Below are 23,157 nucleotides of genomic sequence, written 5' to 3' on the forward strand. Positions count from 1 at the left end.
GTCTCTATTTGCTCATACGGCGTATCAAAGCTAAGAGAAAATTCGACCTGGCATGCAATTAAGGAGACGATATGTGATATTGATTGGCTTTGGAGCTCACACAGTTTGTTGGGCTAATTGCTGATCAAATGAGCTCATTAGAGAGATCATCTTTGAAAGACTTTCACACTAAGACCCTGAATGTTCATGTTTAACTTCCTTTTGGTAATGTTTGTGCATGCTTTTCTTAGCCATTGTTATAAGATGGGAAAAGGTAGGCCAAAACTTTAATAGTAGCAATTTATGCTAAGGTAAATGTGAGCGTGCTGTAGGAGGTAATAGTGTGTAAACAAATGAATGACATATGTGCAAATCTCACAACCGTGTTCTTTACAAGAAGGAATAATAAAAAAAACAATCTTAATAAAAAATAGTCAAGTTTATTTATTTCTCTCTCTGTAGCAAAACTAGTCATCAACATGCGGTTATTTACATCCAGCAAACGCATGTTTATTATGTTACGTACAAGATACATCTAGAAAGGACATAAACATTATTTCCTCACACAAGACTCAATGGCATACACTAGTCATTCGTCTTTTTTTGTACTTTTTTCAATGCTCTTAATGTCTTTAAAGAAGCAACACATTTTAGATGCAAGTTTACAGTAACGTGCAGAAATTTTACTCCTCCACACTGGTTCAGCTCTCCTCATCCATTTTTCCCCTAGCTTCCATCTGTCAGTCTTTCAAATCATTTAAAGAAAATTAGAACGGTGTATGCCTCCCCCTTACATTTGAATATTATTTATTTCTTTTTTTTTTTTAGATTGACAGGCACCAGTTTGGTACATTTTATTCATCTCATTTGGGACAATTTCGGCTAGATTAATCTTTCTTTCTTTTTTTTGGAAAATATGATTTACTGATTTTTATTTAAATTTTCACTTAATTACCATTAACATTGATGTTTAGTAGATCTAGATTGATTAAGTCCCATGTGAATAATTTAAATGAATAGATTGTCTATGCTATTTGGATTGAGCTCTCAAATTAGCCCAGTGATTGATTTGGGTAAGATGTAACTGGCCTATAGGGGCAAAATAATCCATGAACATTTGACACATTTAAAACCACAAACATGAAATAAATGTTAAATTGTCTTTATATATATATTCGTTTTATTTGTAAAACAAAGTCAAAAGGCTGATCACTGCTTCCCAGCTCCACTGAATAAAGTTTATGAGCTTGAGAACAAACCTTTCAGCCAGTCTGTGACCAAAAATGCTGTTCATCTGAAAAGGGGAAGAGAGTGTCTTAAGGCAATTCAAATTTGTATTCAAAACAGCTTCTATGAAATAATACATTTGTTTCTTAGAAATCGTTGGAATGTATGAATGTCTTTTGCACCAACTTTCTACCTTTTTTGCGTTAAAAAAACAATGGTATAAACACATTGAAGGAAAAAATTCAAAATGCAGACAGCGATAAGAAACTAATTATATGTACAAGACTTCGAGTGTGTCCTCTGCTTCACAAGGGAACGCACAAATGGTAAATGCTCAAGCAGAATACTTTGAGGTACAAGTAAGACTTAATACTTTTGGTGTATTGAATTAACAAAATGTATATTTCCACCATTATGGCACTGTGATTGTTTATCATTTCTGTCTATATGAATCTGTGTTTGCGTTCTTTAAAGGTGCAATTAGAATATTTTTTTTGCTATCCCGGATCAATGATATTGACCACTGGGATTTGAAATGTCCAAAATATACAAAACAAAATAAGAAGGAATTAAATGTCTTTGGAAGGGATGAAAACATGGTGATTCATCCTATCCGGTATCTGCTCCTTGAATGTTGGGTATTTAAGATGTGCCCTTTCCTCTCACCGCTCCATTAGCTTTGCTGGTCAGTCTCTCCGGGGGGTGGGGGGTGGGGGGTTGAGGGTGGAAGATGTGGTTAGATGGACATGAAGATCCCATTTGTGTTCTTTCTTGGGGGTAAACTTTGTATCTGAAGCAAATAAGTGTGAAGAAATTGATTTCAGTAAAAGAAACCAGAACATGATAGGTTGGCAATGAACAGTCTTTAAGTTGTTCCCTTTCACTTTCTTTTTTCCCCTCCGCCTCGTCATCGCTCTCTTCCCCCCCCCAGTCAGTTCACTGAAACATCCGAGGATGCTTCATGAAGACCCTCTCGATGAAGTTCTGCAGCTCCTCTTCGCTGTCCTGTGGCGGCTGCCTCGGCGGACTGTAGTAATCATCTTCCCTGGTGACTACAGGAGCTCGGGCTGGGTAATAAAAGGACGGCCAACGACGTGGAGGTGACCGGGGTTTAGGCATGGGTACGGCTTTGAAAGTCCGAGGGTGAGGGAAGTAGAGGTTCCGCTGGAAGGCTGGTTGGGCTCTTTGGTGAGACTGCGCCCAGGGACGCAACTTCCGTCTGGGGGAGTAATCAAAGTCATAGTCCAGGGAGTTTCCCAGGACATCATTGAGGGAGAAAGAGGGCTTGGAATAGTAGCGGGATTTGGGTTTTTGAGGCGGGATGTAGATGGGGTAATACCCTCTGTAGGGTTTTTGATAGAACTTGTAGGAAGGGTAGGTACGAAAGGGCCACTGCTGCCTCGTCCAAATGTCTTGCTTGCTGGGCTTGACCGAGGCTCTGTCTTTGAACCAGGCTTTTAATGGGTTCGTGTTCGGCTGAGGAGGCTTTGAGGGAGGAGGTTTACGTAATAGAGTAGAAGGTGCAACAGGGGCTGGAGGCGGCACGAGAGGACGTTGCCATGGGAGATTTTCAGGTGCATCTTTTTTCTTCTTTTTCTCCACATCGTTAATAATGTCCACCACATCATCAGCAGGAAGATGCAGTTTGCTTGAGATCTCAATCAGCTTATCAATGGTCTGTGGGTCAATGTCATCATCGTCATCACTAGTGTCCTCCTCATCAGAGCGCTTATCTTCTGCACCATTGTTGTCTTGGTACTTTTTCTTGTCCTGTTTCACAATGTATTTCAGGAGCATGTCAGATGCAATGTCTGCAAGCTTTTCCTCCTCCGCCTTGGCTCTTTGTGCTTCTGCTGCCTGTCTGCGGACCTCCTCTTGCTCTGCTTTGGCCCGAGTTTCCTCTTCTTCAGGGCTCAGCTGTTCTTCGTCCTCCTGATCTTCCTCGTCTTCTTCTTCTGGGTCAGCAAGGTTGTTGGTAAAGTCATCCATGAAGTTGCCTCCTCTTTGTAAAGGCTGAATTTTGTTCTTCTCTTGTTCGATTTGCCACTTTAGCTTCTTCTTGGACAGGGCAAGGTCATTGTCTTTAGCTTTAGACTTGATCTCGTTGTTCATGAGGCCATTACGGTCCAGGTAATCAAAATACTCCCCACGGCTTCCCCTCTGGCCTGTGGACGTGTCACGCTCTCTCTTAGTGGCTGTGCTGTAGCTCTGCAGTTCCTCTAACACAGTCTCCAGATTCTTCACTTCCTCTGGACTCAGCTGCTCTTCCTCCTCCCCCAATTCTCCTCTCTCTGGCTCCTGCCTCTCCTCCTCTTTGATCATCTCCTCTTTTGTGGCCCCCTCCTGTGGAGCCACCTGCTCTTTTAATGGTACCGTCTGACTAGTGGTGTGGCTTGTCACTTTCTCCGTTAGCCGTTCCTCTTCCTCAACCCTTTTTATCTCTTCTTCCTCCTCTCTTTCTTTCTCGTCTTTTCCTTGCGCTGCAGCAGCTGCCATGACCAGCTCCAGCTCTTTGTGACTATCTCTGTCTCTGTCTGCACCCTGAAGATCCTTCTGCTTTTCCACTTCCATTCCCTCCTCTTCTCGTTCACTCATCTTTTCCTTCTGAGGTTGGTTAAGGGCCTCGAGAAGGACCGCTGCTAGGGTTCTAGGATCCACGTCTTTGAAAAGCTCATCTTCTTCGTTTTCATCATGTAGGGCGCCCTTTTCCTCTGATGGTTGAGTATATTGTCTCTGTTGCTGAGCAGAGGAGGGTGCTGCATAGTTTTCACTTACTGTGTTGCTGGCTGCTGTCACTGGACTGAAGGTTGCAGGCTTGATTGTGAGACTAAATAACACGAACAGGAAAATGACGGGAACATTTAAAGTTTGTTGGCACCAGCTCATGACCGCACGTACGTGTTGAACCTAAAAGACAGAAAAAGTGCATAAATGGTCAAAGATCAAATCTGTTACAAAAGAGCCCTTCAAAATGGATCTCAATGTGACCAAAAACAACTATTTTCTATGCTTTAGTTATATCGTGTTTTTGATATACCTTTGTCATAAAAATTCTTGAATAAATGAGCTTGAGTAAAAACAGTCATGTGCATCGCTCAGAATGAAGATTTTTCTCAGGTAAGATGGTGGACACACATTCATTTTGCAGACTGCCTGAATGCAACACTCACTGTATATTACATCAAAAACATTTATGAATTACTTGTAATTGATATCTGAGAGCATTTCATGAAGTGTTCATTCCTGTAATGGAAGAACTAATGACAATAAAGACTTAAGTAGGCTAAATACTTTATTTTTCATTGTCAAATCCAGTGAGGATTTTTCTATTCTGAAGATATCTCACAAAGCATATTTATATTTCGCACAAACGTGGTTTAATCATAGGAGGGAGGATATTTTGTTAAGCTATAATTGATGTGTTATTGCCTGCTGCTTAGCTGATTTTGCAAAGGCGTTGTAATTGGCTCTGCGGCTTGAGCTGGTGCGGTTCGTGAGGACTCTGAAGCGCTTTGTGCATGTGATTGCTCGCACACGCGGCGCGGTGCTAATAATGTATAGGAGGAAAAAGCGCCTTAGCAGGGATCCCTTCCGATGCGTGGGAGGTTAATGAGCCAGCAATACAAGGATGATCTGAAAATATCTGTATGACCATGAAAAGCAAGTTAGAGCTCCAAAAAACAAACAAATACGAGTATTTCTCACTCAAATGGAAAAAAGACTCCATGAAATTTGGATTTGTGCCAACTGGCTCACGATGCATGGGTTTACTCTTCTAAAGTTTGACAGCTGCGTGGCATGCACAATTTTCTTAATTCTATTAAAAAACAACAGTCTGTAGCTCATCTCAAATTTGAAAAGATCAACTTTTTTGGTCTTATCAATCGTGTCTCCACGATATAACAACAGCTCTAACAGTAACACCCTCGTCCACTGCCTTAAATGACCGAGACATCTGGGGAGGTCTCATCAACAAAGAACGCAGGTAATCCAGCTCTAAGACGCCTTGTAGACACCTTCTAGTAGGCCTATAATCTTCTGCTTTGAGACTATTAGATTTAAGATTTAAACGTCTTCTATCACAAATTAAACCCAATTAACAACATTTGAAAGACATGAAAACAGATCATGAATGTTCTGCTGTTGAATTTTATGTCAATAGACTACTTAAATTGGACCCCAGCAGGCAAAAGTCAAAGCATACAGAAGCAAAACATGTTTTTATGTCAGTGTCTCTCGTGCGCTTTTGTGATTGGACTCGACGTAGGCTAGTTATTTTGGGTATCTAATGCTATGGTGATGAGAAAGATGATGAAAGCATGAGCAAGGGCGTGGTAATAATTATTATGAGAGCTGTGCCATTGATCACCCGTTACCTTCATCAATTATAAAAGTCATCATTGCAATATTCAGTATCACTAGTGGTGTTTAATAAGTTGCATGCCTTCCTTCACAAATAATTGTTACAGACTACTTTCACTTTCTACATTGCTGCATTTTTTTTTCATCAGGTCCACTTTTTATATAAAGACATAAAAAAAGGATATAGCCTACTTTAGAATACATTTTTACTACACATGCCTAACATTTCTGTGTTCTTTTATACCACCAAATACTGTATATACATGTAATATAAGCTAATACAGCAAAATATTGATGCCTCAGTTTGCGTTTGTAATTTATGCTTCTTCTGTCTACATTATTATATACTTTTCCCAAGCCTTCTTACTGTTGCCTGTTACTATAAAAAGAAAGCCGGGACTTACCGGGAATCCTCTCAGGGGCAGCGCAGTCCGACGCACTTATTGTGTCCTCTTCAAACTTTGTATTTAAGTTAAATAAGTCTCGCGATTTACGTATATGAATCCACTTCAACAATACATGCTTTGTTTGAATGTTGCTGTTTTGTTTGTACAGAAATATCGTTTGTGTAAGCCGTATGGTTGGCTATTCTTGCACGGCGCTATGGGGATATTTTCAGTACCACGGTCAGCTCTCCGTGTTTTTATTTCGGCCCCACTGCGCCCACGTGACTGTACGTCATTCTAGCTCATTGACGTCACTGACTCTCTCCATTGATAAGAATTTTGGTGCTGATCGAACCCCGAGTCTTCGCTACGCTGCAGTGCCCAGATGAATGGAAGGAAACGGGATGAATGAAATAGTACTCTTTTTTTCCGCCGAATAGAGGGCTAGACAACACGGGGAGCGCGAGACCGGTCCCTTCCAAGATGCAGCTGCAAACTGACAGCGCAACACAAAGGAACCAACAATCCTCATCATGATGTACATTGCCTCATTAACAAAACGCATAAATGCAATTACACCATAAAATTCACAAAGGAAACAGCTGGCGCTTGAATCGTCAGTGCATGCAAAATTAATGCGCATTATAGGCTACATGTTTGGTATGATCTGGATTTTTTACATTAGCGAGTATGTGCCTCTTCCGTATCCAGGTCGTGACATTATGTTACAGGATGTTTTGATGAGTGTTTGAAATGCATCATTATTACCATTGAAAGCTTTTGCAGCGTTTTTATTTTAAATCTACCAGGCAAATTGGACAATAAACATTTACAGTGCAATGTTCATTGGCATGTATTATGTTGGTATCCATTTTGGACCATCTAAAAATAAAAACGTAGGATGCATCCAACATGCAAATTACAGTGAGACGACAGGTTATGTATTTTATCTTAAAATATTCTATCGAATAGGCCTAAACACAATTTCAGCATGAGTAACATGCAGAGGACAATTATTACGTTAATATGCCACATCTAATGTAAAGTTATGTAGTTCCATATTTTAAGATTTCTTCAATAAATGTCAGAGTGATCTTATTACAGCCTTTGAATAAAAAAGGCAATAAGTTTAATGTATAATTTGTACAAGGAATTCTCGCAGTCATGGTTTGCTTGAAACCGGGTTGGTTAGAGAGATCATACTCCGTAAACCAGTGAATTTTGAAATCATTCGCTTTTGTCAGCATTCATTTTCAATGACCAATCATCTTTCGTCCACATTGTATGCTATTTCTTATCTATTTGAACGAACTGGCAACTTACATTTTGAAAGGAAAATACACCCAAATAAGAACATTATTAAACCCCCTAAGTAACTATTTTTGGAGATGTTAGGGACTGACATCCTCGTTTTTTTCAACATACAAATAAAGTTATGGTGACCGAGGCTGTCAGTCCCTCACATCCCCAACATCTCCTTTTGGAATAAACTAAAGTCATGTTTGGCACAAGGGTGCCAATGATAAAGCAATTGTTGAATATTTTAAGCAACTCTGTACATTATATCTACATGAGCTAACAAAGATAGCTGGTGCCATCATTATTAATTTTTTAAGCTGATTGTTTCCTGGCAGACCATAAATATTTCTTTTAAAATTTTAATTGTTTATTAAGTGTCATGTTAACACCAGTGAAACTGACTTACAGGGCCAGTGATCCTAACCAACTCTCTGGGAATGTATACCACGTGTCAGGATCAAGCAGGACGAGTTGCACAGGTAATTAGTGCATGCCTAAAGAATTTAGAAATCCAACGGTTCCAAAAGTTTGTCCAAAACTCTTTTCATGCAATCTCTAAGCGTTCTCAAACGTTCCCATCTTCAGACAAAAACACTGATGATTCTGGCACTGGCCTTAGTTACCATTGCCTTAATTTTTCTTCATTAAGTCAGGTTATTTTGGCTCACTGTAATAATAGTGCTATTGCTAAGGGCCATTAGTTAAATTATTTTAAACGTGCTTAAACCTCCTTCCTTGTTTAATTAAAGAACCGTTTATATCGATCTAAATCTTAATGCCATGTAGCCTACCTCTAGTTTGTTCATTAATAGGCTACAGTAGACTAATGCGGAATAGCAGTCTCGAAAGTCGTTTGCAAGTGCATGTTTTGGTTACGTGCACGGTGCACGTATACCTGGTAGGCTACTGACGAAACGATAGCCTAATGGATGTTTTCTATTATTAAAGTTAAGATAATCCAGCCACGTGAATTCTATCAAAAATCTATAGTGTTAAACATGAAGGAATTGGATTAGCTCACGGTGAGAATGAGTTGACAGAGGCTTTACATGGCTGTCAGAGAAGATAGTGTTTCTGCGACCAACTGTCTGTTTACGTTAACTTCACCCATGCAGAGGACGACAGAAGAGGTACGTTCTGCCTTGGAGAATTAACAACACTCGGTTGACAAATGACCTATCCCACGAATCTCTTGACGCCGAAAGAGAAATTCTTCCACCTCCATAATTTCCGCCTTGTGCTGCGTGCGTCGCGGGAAACGCCGCGTTGGCGTTCTTTGCAAACGGATCGTTTGTCCCCCCGGCTCTGACTGGGAGTTAATGAGGCGGCATCCACCGCATCTTGGTCTTCCCCCAGATGAATCTCTCTCTCTCTACAGCAAGCATAATTTCAACACTCGAAGCCTTCCATAGGAGCTTTAAAAAAAAAAATCCATTTATAATCGATTCAGACAACTAACCGTGGGAGGGTTGCCCTTAGATTGGAAATGTGACAGAGGCTTCCTGCCCACGCTTACGTACAAACAAAGTCTTGCTGACACAATAACTATCCAAACAGAATTCCCCTTTCAGACAACATGCCAGCACCACCTTCCAATTTAAACATTCCTACAACTTGTTTTAACCTTATTTGCGTAAATGTTCTAGCATGACATTTAGGGCTGTTCTAATTAAGTGAAAAACGGAATGAATCAAAATCCAGTCACATTATGCTAATTGTTACAATAAGCTATCCCTTAATTGGCCTGGATAGACTATAGGTTACATCCATTGCTTTGTGAGTTGTTTTAAGATGTGGCTGTTCCTGGATGCAGGAAGGATGCAGTCCTGAGAGCTGGAAAACACATTTATATTGTTAAAATTTAATTGGATTGCATTGTTGCAATAAAACATTCAAATTGCAGATCATTAAAAAAATAATAATAAATATAGCTGCAAGCAGCAATCACCGGGGCCAAGCGCAAGCAAGACGACAAGACGTGCCAAAGTGGCTGGGAGTGAGAGATCAACTGCAGCAAGGAGCAATTGAAGACATTTAAAGATGAATTTTGGCAAAATGGTTGAAAAATCACATGCATTAACTTAAAAATATGATTTAATAGATTTTCACTTTCGACCAATAGGTGGCGCAGTTACAAAACTGATGTGATGTGGTCAGAGTGAAGTGACGACGACACATACAAAGTTTGGTGTCAATATGTCAAGGCATTGCAGATATAAAGCCTGAATAGTCATTTTGGCATCATGCCTCAACTTTGCATCTGCGGTATACGACCATGGTTTTGTCTATCGACACGAAATCCATAACTTTTACTTGGCACGGTCTGGAGATGACACGATCCGATTTTGGTGAAAATCGGACAGTCGGTCTAGGAGGAGTTCGAAAAAGTACATTTTAAAAGGAAATAAAGATGGCGGACAGGAAGTTTGGCTGACTATGAAGAAATTGGTATCTATGTTTTCAGCATAACCCAAGGAATCTATTGAGACCAGTGTCATTACTATAGGCAAATGTATGCAAAAGTTATTAGCATTTTGGGAAATTTTGTTACAACTTTTGACCAAAAGGTGGCACTGTATCATAATCTTTTGAGTACCTTTAGGGCCTTGTACTGATGACCAATACTGAGTTTGGTAACGATACGTTCATGCGTTCATAAAATACAGCATTTTAGCACATAATTCAAAATGGCCGACAGCCAAAATGGCCGATATGGGAAAATTGGATATCAGTCGACTCAGCACGATGCCCTGAATCTAACGAGACCACTTTTGTGATTTTTGGACAAACCGTTCAGAAGTTATAAGCAAAAATATAAATTCTTCATATCTCCGGACCAGTAGGTGGCGCTGCGCCGAAACGCAGCATGTAGCCTCAGGTCATGCTTGTGATGACATGTACCAAATTTGGTCTGAATCCGATAAAGCGTTGTGGAGATACGGCCTTACGTCTGTTTTTGCAAGCGCTACGTAAAATTTATTTGCGAGGGTATTCGAGAACGGTAATTCGAATCAACTTGAATTCCATAACTTTTTGTCGTCATGGTCTGGAGTTGATCTGGTTCAATTTTCGTGAAATTCGGAGCAACGGCCTAGGAGGAGTTCGAAAAAGTAGGTTTTTTGGAAAATTCAAAATGGCGGGAAAACTATTATGACGGAAAATGACGTCATAGGGTGCAATCGAATCGTCGTGAGCTCAGGAATCAGAGGAAAAAAGAATTTTGATTCTAGCCCTTACGGTTCAAAAGTTATCAGCATAGACATGAGTGAAACTTTGGACTGTTGGTGGCGCTAGAGGGAATGAGTTGGAGACACCAAAATTGGTGTATTTAATGTTGGGACTGTCCTCTATCAGAATGTCAAATAAAATCAACTTTCCCGCAAGCGGTTCATAGGGCTGCCATAGACTTCAATGGCGGAAGAAGAAGAAGAAGAAACGGAAGAATAAATATAGCTGCAAGCAGCAATCACCGGGGCCAAGCGCAAGCAAGACGACAAGACATGCCAAAGTGGCTGGGAGTGTGAGACCCACTGCAGCAAGGAGCAATTGAAGACATTTAAAGATGAATTTTGGCACAATGGTTGATACATTAACTAAAAATATGATTATCACTTTCGACCAATAGGTGGCGCAGTTACGAAACTGATGTGATAATGTCAGAGTGAAGTGACAATGACACATACAAAGTTTGGTGTCAATCTGTCAAGGCATTGCAGATATAAAGCCTGAATAGTCATTTTGGCATCATGCCTCAACTTTGCCACTGCGGTATACAAAAACGGTTTTGTCTATCGACACGAAATCCATAACTTTTACTCGGCACGGTCTGGAGATGACACGATCCGATTTTGGTGAAAATCGGACGTTCGGTCTAGGAGGAGTTCGAAAAAGTAGGTTTTAAAAGAAAATAAAGATGGCGGACAGGAAGTTTGGCTGACTATGGCAAAATTGGTATCTATGATTTCAGCATAACCCAAGGAATCTATTGAGATCAGTGTCATTACTATAGGCAAATTTATTCAAAAGTTATTAGCATTTTTGGAAATTTCATTATAACTTTTGACCAAAAGGTGGCGCTGTCTCATAATCTTTTGAGTACCTTTAGGGCTTTGTACTGATGACCCATACTGAGTTTCGTAACGATACGTTCATGCGTTCATAAAATACAGCATTTTAGCACATAATTCAAAATGGCCGACAGCCAAAATGGCCGATATGGAAAAATTGGATATCAGTCAACTCAACATGACGCCCTGAATCTAACGAGACCACTTTTGTGATTTTTGGACAAACCGTTCAGAAGTTATAAGCAAAAATAGCCTTTTTTCATATCTCCAGACCAGTAGGTGGCGCTGCGCCGAAACGCAGCATGTAGCCTCAAGTCATGCTTGTGATGACATGTAGGAAGTTTGGTTTGAATACGATTAAGCGATGCGGAGATACAGCCTTATGTCTGTTTTCGCAAGCGCTACGTAAAATTTGTTTGCGCGTTTATCGAAAACGGTTTGACGAATCAACTTGAATTCCATAACTTTTTGTCCCCACAGCCTGAAGATGATCTGGTGCAATTTTGGTGCAAATCGGACAAACCGTCTAGGACGAGTTCGCAAAAGAAGGTTTTTTGGACAATTCAAAATGGCGGCCATATTTTTATGACGGAAAATGACGTCATAGGGTCCAGTCGAATCGTCGTGAGCTCAGGAATCAGAGGAAAAAAGAATTTTGTTGATAGGCCTTACGGTTTAAAAGTTATTAGCATAATATAAGTGAAACTTTGGACAGGTGGTGGCGCTAGAGGGAATGAGTTAGAGACACCAAAATTGGTGCAATTACTGTTGGGAATGTCCTCTATCAGAATGTCAAACCGGAACAACTTTCCCGCATACGCTTCTATGGGCTGCCATAGACGCCCAGTCGGAAGAAGCAGAATAATAATAATAAATATAGCTGCAAGCAGCAATCACCGGGGCCAAGCGCAAGCAAGACGACAAGACATGCCAAAGTGGCTGGGAGTGTGAGACCCACTGCAGCAAGGAGCAATTAAAGACATTTGAAGATGAATTTGGGCAAAATGGTTGAAAAATCACATACAATAACTAAAAATATGATTATCACTTTCGACCAATAGGTGGCGCAGTTACGAAACTGATGTGATGTGGTCAGAGTGAAGTGACAATGACACATACAAAGTTTGGTGTCAATATGTCAAGGCATTGCAGATATAAAGCCTGAATAGTCATTTTGGCATCATGCCTCAACTTTGCCACTGCGGTATACGAAAACGGTTTCGTCTATCGACACGAAATCCATAACTTTTACTCGGCACGGTCTGGAGATGACACGATCCGATTTTGGTGAAAATCGGACGTTCGGTCTAGGAGGAGTTCGAAAAAGTAGGTTTTAAAAGAAAATAAAGATGGCGGACAGGAAGTTTGGCTGACTATGGCAAAATTGGTATCTATGTTTTCAGCATAACCCAAGGAATCTATTGAGATCAGTGTCATTACTATAGGCAAATTTATTCAAAAGTTATTAGCATTTTTGGAAATTTCATTATAACTTTTGACCAAAAGGTGGCGCTGTCTCATAATCTTTTGAGTACCTTTAGGGCTTTGTACTGATGACCCATACTGAGTTTCGTAACGATACGTTCATGCGTTCATAAAATACAGCATTTTAGCACATAATTCAAAATGGCCGACAGCCAAAATGGCCGATATGGAAAAATTGGATATCAGTCAACTCAACATGACGCCCTGAATCTATCGAGACCACTTTTGTGATTTTTGGACAAACCGTTCAGAAGTTATAAGCAAAAATAGCCTTTTTTCATATCTCCAGACCAGTAGGTGGCGCTGCGCCGAAACGCAGCATGTAGCCTCAGGTCATGCTTGTGATGACATGTAGGAAGTTTGGTTTGAATACGATTAAGCGATGCGGAGATACAGCCTTATGTCTGTTTTCGCAAGCGCTACGTAAAATTTGTTTGCGCGTTTATCGAAAACGGTTTGACGAATCAACTTGAATTCCATAACTTTTTGTCCCCACAGCCTGAAGATGATCTGGTGCAATTTTGGTGCAAATCGGACAAACCGTCTAGGACGAGTTCGCAAAAGAAGGTTTTTTGGACAATTCAAAATGGCGGCCATATTTTTATGACGGAAAATGACGTCATAGGGTCCAGTCGAATCGTCGTGAGCTCAGGAATCAGAGGAAAAAAGAATTTTGTTGATAGGCCTTACGGTTTAAAAGTTATTAGCATAATATAAGTGAAACTTTGGACAGGTGGTGGCGCTAGAGGGAATGAGTTAGAGACACCAAAATTGGTGCAATTACTGATGGGAATGTCCTCTATCAGAATGTCAAACCGGAACAACTTTCCCGCATACGCTTCTATGGGCTGCCATAGACGCCCAGTCGGAAGAAGCAGAATAATAATAATAATAATAATAAGAACCGGAACGAAAACAATAGGTGCCTCCGCACTTTCAGTGCTTGGCCCCTAAATATAGCTGCAAGCAGCAATCACCGGGGCCAAGCGCAAGCAAGACGACAAGACATGCCAAAGTGGCTGGGAGTGTGAGACCCACTGCAGCAAGGAGCAATTAAAGACATTTGAAGATGAATTTTGGCAAAATGGTTGAAAAATCACATACATTAACTAAAAATATGATTATCACTTTCGACCAATAGGTGGCGCAGTTACGAAACTGATGTGATGTGGTCAGAGTGAAGTGACAATGACACATACAAAGTTTGGTGTCAATATGTCAAGGCATTGCAGATATAAAGCCTGAATAGTCATTTTGGCATCATGCCTCAACTTTGCCACTGCGGTATACGAAAACGGTTTTGTCTATCGACACGAAATCCATAACTTTTACTCGGCACAGTCTGGAGATGACACGATCCGATTTTGGTGAAAATCGGACGTTCGGTCTAGGAGGAGTTCGAAAAAGTAGGTTTTAAAAGAAAATAAAGATGGCGGACAGGAACTTTGATTGACTATGGCAAAATTGGTATCTATGTTTTCAGCATAACCCAAGGAATCTATTGAGATCAGTGTCATTACTATAGGCAAATTTATTCAAAAGTTATTAGCATTTTTGGAAATTTCATTATAACTTTTGACCAAAAGGTGGCGCTGTCTCATAAATTTTTGAGTACTTTTAGGGCGTTGTACTGATGACCCATACTGAGTTTCGTAACGATACGTTCATGCGTTCATAAAATACAGCATTTTAGCACATAATTCAAAATGGCCGACAGCCAAAATGGCCGATATGGGAAAATTGGATATCAGTCGACTCAGCACGATGCCCTGAATCTAACGAGACCACTTTTGTGATTTTTGGACAAACCGTTCAGAAGTTATAAGCAAAAATATAAATTCTTCATATCTCCGGACCAGTAGGTGGCGCTGCGCCGAAACGCAGCATGTAGCCTCAAGTCATGCTTGTGATGACATGTACCAAATTTGGTCTGAATCCGATAAAGCGTTGTGGAGATACGGCCTTACGTCTGTTTTTGCAAGCGCTACGTAAAATTTATTTGCGCGGTATTCGAGAACGGTAATTCGAATCAACTTGAATTCCATAACTTTTTGTCGTCATGGTCTGGAGTTGATCTGGTTCAATTTTCGTGAAATTCGGAGCAACGGCCTAGGAGGAGTTCGAAAAAGTAGGTTTTTTGGAAAATTCAAAATGGCGGGAAAACTATTATGACGGAAAATGACGTCATAGGGTGCAATCGAATCGTCGTGAGCTCAGGAATCAGAGGAAAAAAGAATTTTGATTCTAGCCCTTACGGTTCAAAAGTTATCAGCATAGACATGAGTGAAACTTTGGACTGTTGGTGGCGCTAGAGGGAATGAGTTGGAGACACCAAAATTGGTGTATTTAATGTTGGGACTGTCCTCTATCAGAATGTCAAATAAAATCAACTTTCCCGCAAGCGGTTCATAGGGCTGCCATAGACTTCAATGGCGGAAGAAGAAACGGAAGAATAATAATAATAAGAACGCCAACAAAAACAATAGGTGCCTCCGCACTTTCAGTGCTTGGCCCCTAAATATAGCTGCAAGCAGCAATCACCGGGGCCAAGCGCAAGCAAGACGACAAGACATGCCAAAGTGGCTGGGAGTGTGAGACCCACTGCAGCAAGGAGCAATTAAAGACATTTGAAGATGAATTTTGGCAAAATGGTTGAAAAATCACATACAATAACTAAAAATATGATTATCACTTTCGACCAATAGGTGGCGCAGTTACGAAACTGATGTGATGTGGTCAGAGTGAAGTGACAATGACACATACAAAGTTTGGTGTCAATATGTCAAGGCATTGCAGATATAAAGCCTGAATAGTCATTTTGGCATCATGCCTCAACTTTGCCACTGCGGTATACGAAAACGGTTTTGTCTATCGACACGAAATCCATAACTTTTACTCGGCACAGTCTGGAGATGACACGATCCGATTTTGGTGAAAATCGGACGTTCGGTCTAGGAGGAGTTCGAAAAAGTAGGTTTTAAAAGAAAATAAAGATGGCGGACAGGAACTTTGATTGACTATGGCAAAATTGGTATCTATGTTTTCAGCATAACCCAAGGAATCTATTGAGATCAGTGTCATTACTATAGGCAAATTTATTCAAAAGTTATTAGCATTTTTGGAAATTTCATTATAACTTTTGACCAAAAGGTGGCGCTGTCTCATAAATTTTTGAGTACTTTTAGGGCGTTGTACTGATGACCCATACTGAGTTTCGTAACGATACGTTCATGCGTTCATAAAATACAGCATTTTAGCACATAATTCAAAATGGCCGACAGCCAAAATGGCCGATATGGGAAAATTGGATATCAGTCGACTCAGCACGATGCCCTGAATCTAACGAGACCACTTTTGTGATTTTTGGACAAACCGTTCAGAAGTTATAAGCAAAAATATAAATTCTTCATATCTCCGGACCAGTAGGTGGCGCTGCGCCGAAACGCAGCATGTAGCCTCAGGTCATGCTTGTGATGACATGTACCAAATTTGGTCTGAATCCGATAAAGCGTTGTGGAGATACGGCCTTACGTCTGTTTTTGCAAGCGCTACGTAAAATTTATTTGCGCGGTATTCGAGAACGGTAATTCGAATCAACTTGAATTCCATAACTTTTTGTTGTCATGGTCTGGAGTTGATCTGGTTCAATTTTCGTGAAATTCGGAGCAACGGCCTAGGAGGAGTTCGAAAAAGTAGGTTTTTCGGAAAATTCAAAATGGCGGGAAAACTATTATGACGGAAAATGACGTCATAGGGTGCAATCGAATCGTCGTGAGCTCAGGAATCAGAGGAAAAAAGAATTTTGTTGATAGGCCTTACGGTTCAAAAGTTATTAGCATACAATTTCTGAAACTTTGGACAGGTGGTGGCGCTAGAGGGAATGAGTTAGAAACACCAAAATTGGTGTATTTGATGTTGGGAATGTCCTCTGTCAGAATGTCAAACCAAAACAACTTTCCCGCATACGCTTCTATGGGCTGCCATAGACGCCCAGTCGGAAGAAAAAGAAGAAGAAGAAGAACCGGAACAGATACAATAGGTGCCCGCACCTTCAGTGCTTGGCCCCTAATAAATATAGCTGCAAGCAGCCATTACGGGGCCAAGCGCAAGCAAGACGACAAGACATGCCAAAGTGGCTGGGAGTGTGTGACCAACTGCAGCAAGGAGCAATTGAAGACATTTAAAGATGAATTTTGGCAAAATGGTTGAAAAATCACATACAATAACTAAAAATATGATTATCACTTTCGACCAATAGGTGGCGCAATTACGAAACTGATGTGATGTGGTCAGAGTGAAGTGACAATGACACATATAAAGTTTGGTGTCAATATGTCAAGGCATTGCAGATATAAAGCCTGAATAGTCATTTTGGCATCATGCCTCAACTTTGCATCTTCGGTATACAAAAACGGTTTTGTCTATCGACACGAAATCCATAACTTTTACTCGGCACGGTCTGGAGATGACACGAACCGATTTTGGTGAAAATCGGACCTTCGGTCTAGGAGGAGTTCGAAAAAGTAGGTTTTAAAAGAAAATAAAGATGGCGGACAGGAAGTTTGACTGACTATGGCAAAATTGGTATCTATGTTTTCAGCATAACCCAAGGAATCTATTGAGATCAGTGTCATTACTATAGGCAAATTTATTCAAAAGTTATTAGCATTTTTGGAAATTTCATTATAACTTTTGACCAAAAGGTGGCGCTGTCTCATAAATTTTTGAGTACCTTTAGGGCGTTGTACTGATGACCCATACTGAGTTTCGTAACGATACGTTCATGCGTTCATAAAATACAGCATTTTAGCACATAATTCAAAATGGCCGACAGCCAAAATGGCCGATATGGGAAAATTGGATATCAGTCAACTCAGCCCGACGCCCTGAATCTAACGAGACCACTTTTGTGATTTTTGGACAAACCGTTCAGAAGTTATAAGCAAAAACATAAATTCTTCATATCTCCGGACCAGTAGGTGGCGCTGCGCCGAAACGCAGCATGTAGCCTCAGGTTATGCTTGTGATGACATGTACCAAATTTGGCCTGAATCCGATAAAGCGTTGTGGAGATACGGCCTTACGTCTGTTTTCGCAAGCGCTACGTAAAATTTATTTGCGCGGTATTCGAGAACGGTAATTCGAATCAACTTGAATTCCATAACTTTTGGTCGTCAAGGTCTGGAGATGATCTGGTTCAATTTTCGTGAAATTCGAAGCAACGGCCTAGGAGGAGTTCGAAAAAGTAGGTTTTTCAGAAAATTCAAAATGGCGGAAAAACTATTATGACGGAAAATGACGTCATAGGGTGCAGTCGAATCGTCATGAGCTCAGGAATCAGAGGAAAAAAGAATTTTGTTTCTAGCCCTTGTGGTTCAAAAGTTATTAGCATAAACATGAGTGAAACTTTGGACAGCTGGTGGCGCTAGAGGGAATAAGTTGGAGACTCCAAATTTGCTATGGTGATAGTTCAGGCTGTCCTCTATCACTCTGCCAATTTTCATAAGTTTCCCGCAAACGGTTCTATAGGCTGCCATAGACGCCCAGTCGGAAGAAAAAAAAGAAAAAGAAAAAGAAAAAGAAAAAGAAATATAGCTGCAAGCAGCAATCACCGGGGCCAAGCGCAAGCAAGACGACAAGACATGCCAAAGTGGCTGGGAGTGTGAGACCCACTGCAGCAAAGAGCAATTAAAGACATTTGAAGATGAATTTTGGCAAAATGGTTGAAAAATCACATACAATAACTAAAAATATGATTATCACTTTCGACCAATAGGTGGCGCAGTTACGAAACTGATGTGATGTGGTCAGAGTGAAGTGACAATGACACATACAAAGTTTGGTGTCAATATGTCAAGGCATTGCAGATATAAAGCCTGAATAGTCATTTTGGCATCATGCCTCAACTTTGCCACTGCGGTATACGAAAACGGTTTTGTCTATCGACACGAAATCCATAACTTTTACTCGGCACGGTCTGGAGATGACACGATCCAATTTTGGTGAAAATCGGACGTTCGGTCTAGGAGGAGTTTGAAAAAGTAGGTTTTAAAAGAAAATAAAGATGGCGGACAGGAAGTTTGGCTGACTATGGCAAAATTGGTATCTATGTTTTCAGCATAACCCAAGGAATCTATTGAGATCAGTGTCATTACTATAGGCAAATTTATTCAAAAGTTATTAGCATTTTTGGAAATTTCATTATAACTTTTGACCAAAAGGTGGCGCTGTCTCATAAATTTTTGAGTACTTTTAGGGCGTTGTACTGATGACCCATACTGAGTTTCGTAACGATACGTTCATGCGTTCATAAAATACAGCATTTTAGCACATAATTCAAAATGGCCGACAGCCAAAATGGCCGATATGGGAAAATTGGATATCAGTCGACTCAGCACGATGCCCTGAATCTAACGAGACCACTTTTGTGATTTTTGGACAAACCGTTCAGAAGTTATAAGCAAAAATATAAATTCTTCATATCTCCGGACCAGTAGGTGGCGCTGCGCCGAAACGCAGCATGTAGCCTCAGGTCATGCTTGTGATGACATGTACCAAATTTGGTCTGAATCCGATAAAGCGTTGTGGAGATACGGCCTTACGTCTGTTTTTGCAAGCGCTACGTAAAATTTATTTGCGTGGTATTCGAGAACGGTAATTCGAATCAACTTGAATTCCATAACTTTTTGTCGGCATGGTCTGTAGATGATCTGATTCAATTTTCATGGAAATTGGAGCAACGGCCTAGGAGGAGTTCGAAAAAGTAGCTTTTTCGGAAAATTAAAAATGGCGGAAAACTTTTCATGGCGCAAAATGACGTCATTGGGTGCAATCGAATCGTCACGAGGTCAGGAATCAGAGGAAAAAAGAATTTTGTTTCTAGCCCTTGTGGTTCAAAAGTTATTAGAATAAACATGAGTGAAACTTTGGACAGTTGGTGGCGCTAGAGGGAATGACTTAGACACACCAAAATTGGTGTATTTAATGTTGGGACTGTCCTCTATCCGAATGTCAAACCATTACAACTTTCCCGCGATCGGTTCTATGGGCTGCCATAGACTCCCAGAGCGGAAGAAGAAGAAGAATTATTTTTGGTACGGGAACAGATACAATAGGTGCCCGCACCTTCAGTGCTTGGCCCCTAATAATAAGGGAACCTTTTTGCCATTTATAGTGCCACCTATGGTCCGATCTGCATGAAACTCGGCACGCTTGTTCACCATGTCATGACACATATGCTCAGCGATTTTCGTGATGTTCTGAGTTTTTGTTTAGGATTTATAGGCTTTTGACTGTATTTTGCCCCGCCCATTTTCCAAATGACCCTGTTATAGCCAACCAAATGCAAAAATTCTACTTTTTTTCAAAAACTATTGATCGAGAGAGTCCAGAGAAATGTCCTAGACTGGTTTGGCTCCGGTCGGGCGAAAAACCAGGGACTAGTTCGCAAAAGTAGGTTTTGGACAAAATTCGACATAGCAGAAATTTTTTCTGGCCTAAATCGAAATCGGAGATGGCCATTTTGTCCGCCTTGAGCCAAGGATTCCAACGATTTGGGGCACTTGATCCTGGGACAAACGGTCTAAGAGCTATGATCAATTTTGAACTTTTGGTTGCTGTAGCGCCACCTATGGGCCATTCGGGGTCATACTCTGATAGGTTGTCCCCAAATTGAGGCCTACCATCTGGCCAGGTTTCACGTCTCTAGGCCTTACGGTTTGGCCTGCACGATGCGTTTTACGAATCCTTAATTACAATAGGGTTTCAGCATTTCATGCTTGAACCCCTAATAAGATTGAAGGCTTTTTGCCAGTTACAGCGCCACCTATGGTCCGATCTCCATGAAACTCTGCATGCTTCCTCACCATGTTCTGACACATATGCTCATCAATTTTGGTGAAGTTCTGAATTTTCATATGGGATTTATAGGCTTTTTAGTGTATTTTGCCACGCCCCTTTTCTAAATGACCCTGTTACAGCCACCCAAATGCAAAAGTTCAACTTTTTTTTCGATATTTATTGATCTAGAGAGTCCAGAGAAATGTCCTAGACTGGTTTGGTTCCGATCTGGTGAAAAACCTAGGACTAGTTTGCAAAAGTAGGTTTCGGACAAAATTCGACATAGCAGAACATTTTTCTGGCCTAAATCGAAATTGGAGATAGCCATTTTGTCCGCCTTGAGCCAGGGATCACAGTGGTGTGAGACACTTGAGTCTAGGACAAACGGACTCTAGGAGTTATGGGCGATGTAGTACTTTTGCACTAAATCTGTAGCTGTAGCACAACGTAAAATTTGTTTGCGCGGTATTTGAGAACGGTGTGACGAATCAACACGAATTCCATAACTTTTTGTCGGTACAGTGTGGAGATGATACGATTCGATTTTGGTGAAAATCGGACAAACGGTCTAGGAGGAGTTCGACAAAGTAGGTTTTGACTGAAAATCAAGATGGCGGACAGGAAGTTCGGCCAAATATGGCAAACTTGGTATCTATGTTCTCAGCGTGACCCAGCGAATCTATTGAGACCAGTGGCATTTCAATAGGCAGATGTATTCAAAGGTTATTAGCCTTTTTGGAAATGTTGTTATAACTTTTGACCACAAGGTGGCGCTGTTTCGAAACTTCTCACGCTCCTTCAGGGCATCGTGCTGATGACCCATACCATGTTTCGTAACAATCCATTCATGCGTTCTTAAAATACAGCATTTTAGCACAAAATTCAAAATGGCCGACAGCCAAAATGGCCGACATGGTAAAATTGGATATCAGTCGACTCAGCATGTTGGCCTGAATCTAACGAGACCAATTTGATGATTTTTGGGCAAACTGTTCAGAAGTTATAAGCAAAAATAGCCATTTTTCATATCTCCGGACCAGTAGGTGGCGCTGCGCCGAAACGCAGCATGTAGCCTCAAGTCATGCTTGTGATGACATGTGGCAAATTTGGTCTGAATCCAACAAAGCGTTGCGGAGATACAGCCTTACGTCTGTTTTCGCAAGCGCTACGTAAAATTTGTTTGTGGGTTTTTTCGAAAATTGCTAAGCGAATCAACTTGAATTCCATAACTTTTTGTCGGCATGGTCTGTAGATGATCTGATTCAATTTTCATGGAAATTGGAGCAACGGCCTAGGAGGAGTTCGAAAAAGTAGCTTTTTCGGAAAATTAAAAATGGCGGAAAACTTTTCATGGCGCAAAATGACGTCATTGGGTGCAATCGAATCGTCACGAGGTCAGGAATCAGAGGAAAAAAGAATTTTGTTTCTAGCCCTTGTGGTTCAAAAGTTATTAGAATAAACATGAGTGAAACTTTGGACAGTTGGTGGCGCTAGAGGGAATGACTTAGACACACCAAAATTGGTGTATTTAATGTTGGGACTGTCCTCTATCCGAATGTCAAACCATTACAACTTTCCCGCGATCGGTTCTATGGGCTGCCATAGACTCCCAGAGCGGAAGAAGAAGAAGAATTATTTTTGGTACGGGAACAGATACAATAGGTGCCCGCACCTTCAGTGCTTGGCCCCTAAATATAGCTGCAAGCAGCAATCACCGGGGCCAAGCGCAAGCAAGACGACAAGACATGCCAAAGTGGCTGGGAGTGTGAGACCAACTGCAGCAAGGAGCAATTGAAGACATTTAAAGATGAATTTTGGCAAAATAGTTGAAAAATCACATTCAATAACTAAAAATATGAGTATCACTTTCGACCAATAGGTGGCGCAATTACGAAACTGATGTGATGTGGTCAGAGTGAAGTGACAATGACACTTACAAAGTTTGGTGTCAATATGTCAAGGCATTGCAGATATAAAGCCTGAATAGTCATTTTGGCATCATGCCTCAACTTTGCCACTGCGGTATACGAAAACGGTTTCGTCTATCGACACGAAATCCATAACTTTTACTCGGCACGGTCTGGAGATGACACGATCCGATTTTGGTGAAAATCGGACGTTCGGTCTAGGAGGAGTTCGAAAAAGTAGGTTTTAAAAGAAAATAAAGATGGCGGACAGGAAGTTTGGCTGACTATGGCAAAATTGGTATCTATGTTTTCAGCATAACCCAAGGAATCTATTGAGATCAGTGTCATTACTATAGGCAAATTTATTCAAAAGTTATTAGCATTTTTGGAAATTTCATTATAACTTTTGACCAAAAGGTGGCGCTGTCTCATAATTTTTTGAGTACCTTTAGGGCGTTGTACTGATGACCCATACTGAGTTTCGTAACGATACGTTCATGCGTTCATAAAATACAGCATTTTAGCACATAATTCAAAATGGCCGACAGCCAAAATGGCCGATATGGGAAAATTGGATATCAGTCGACTCAGTATGACGCCCTGAAC

General features: G+C 40.8%; 1 protein-coding gene across 4 annotated transcripts; it reads right to left on the bottom strand.

Annotated features, from left to right (window-relative positions):
• Positions 1-427: 427 nt before the first annotated feature.
• vgf (VGF nerve growth factor inducible) lies at positions 428-8,756 on the bottom strand. 4 transcript variants are annotated; one of them, XM_079605158.1, is made up of 2 exons: positions 8,713-8,756; positions 428-4,113 (listed from the first exon to the last, which is right to left on the bottom strand). In XM_079605158.1, exon 2 carries the CDS (start codon positions 4,090-4,092, stop codon positions 2,143-2,145), a length of 1,950 nt encoding a protein of 649 aa, XP_079461284.1. In that variant the 5' UTR covers positions 4,093-4,113; positions 8,713-8,756; the 3' UTR covers positions 428-2,142. The 4 variants fall into 4 exon arrangements, with proteins under 4 accessions (XP_079461284.1, XP_079461285.1, XP_079461283.1 ...); XM_079605159.1 differs by lacking the exon at positions 8,713-8,756 and adding an exon at positions 8,361-8,472; XM_079605157.1 differs by lacking the exon at positions 8,713-8,756 and adding an exon at positions 8,275-8,343.
• Positions 8,757-23,157: the final 14,401 nt, after the last annotated feature.

Source organism: Phoxinus phoxinus (assembly GCF_949152265.1).
Source record: "Phoxinus phoxinus genome assembly, chromosome: 2".
NCBI classification, from domain to species: domain Eukaryota; kingdom Metazoa; phylum Chordata; class Actinopteri; order Cypriniformes; family Leuciscidae; genus Phoxinus; species Phoxinus phoxinus.

Bases quoted from the DNA above. Each gene is read 5' to 3' on its own strand.
- vgf (XM_079605158.1), bottom strand. From the start codon at position 4,092: ATGAGCTGGTGCCAACAAACTTTAAATGTTCCCGTCATTTTCCTGTTC.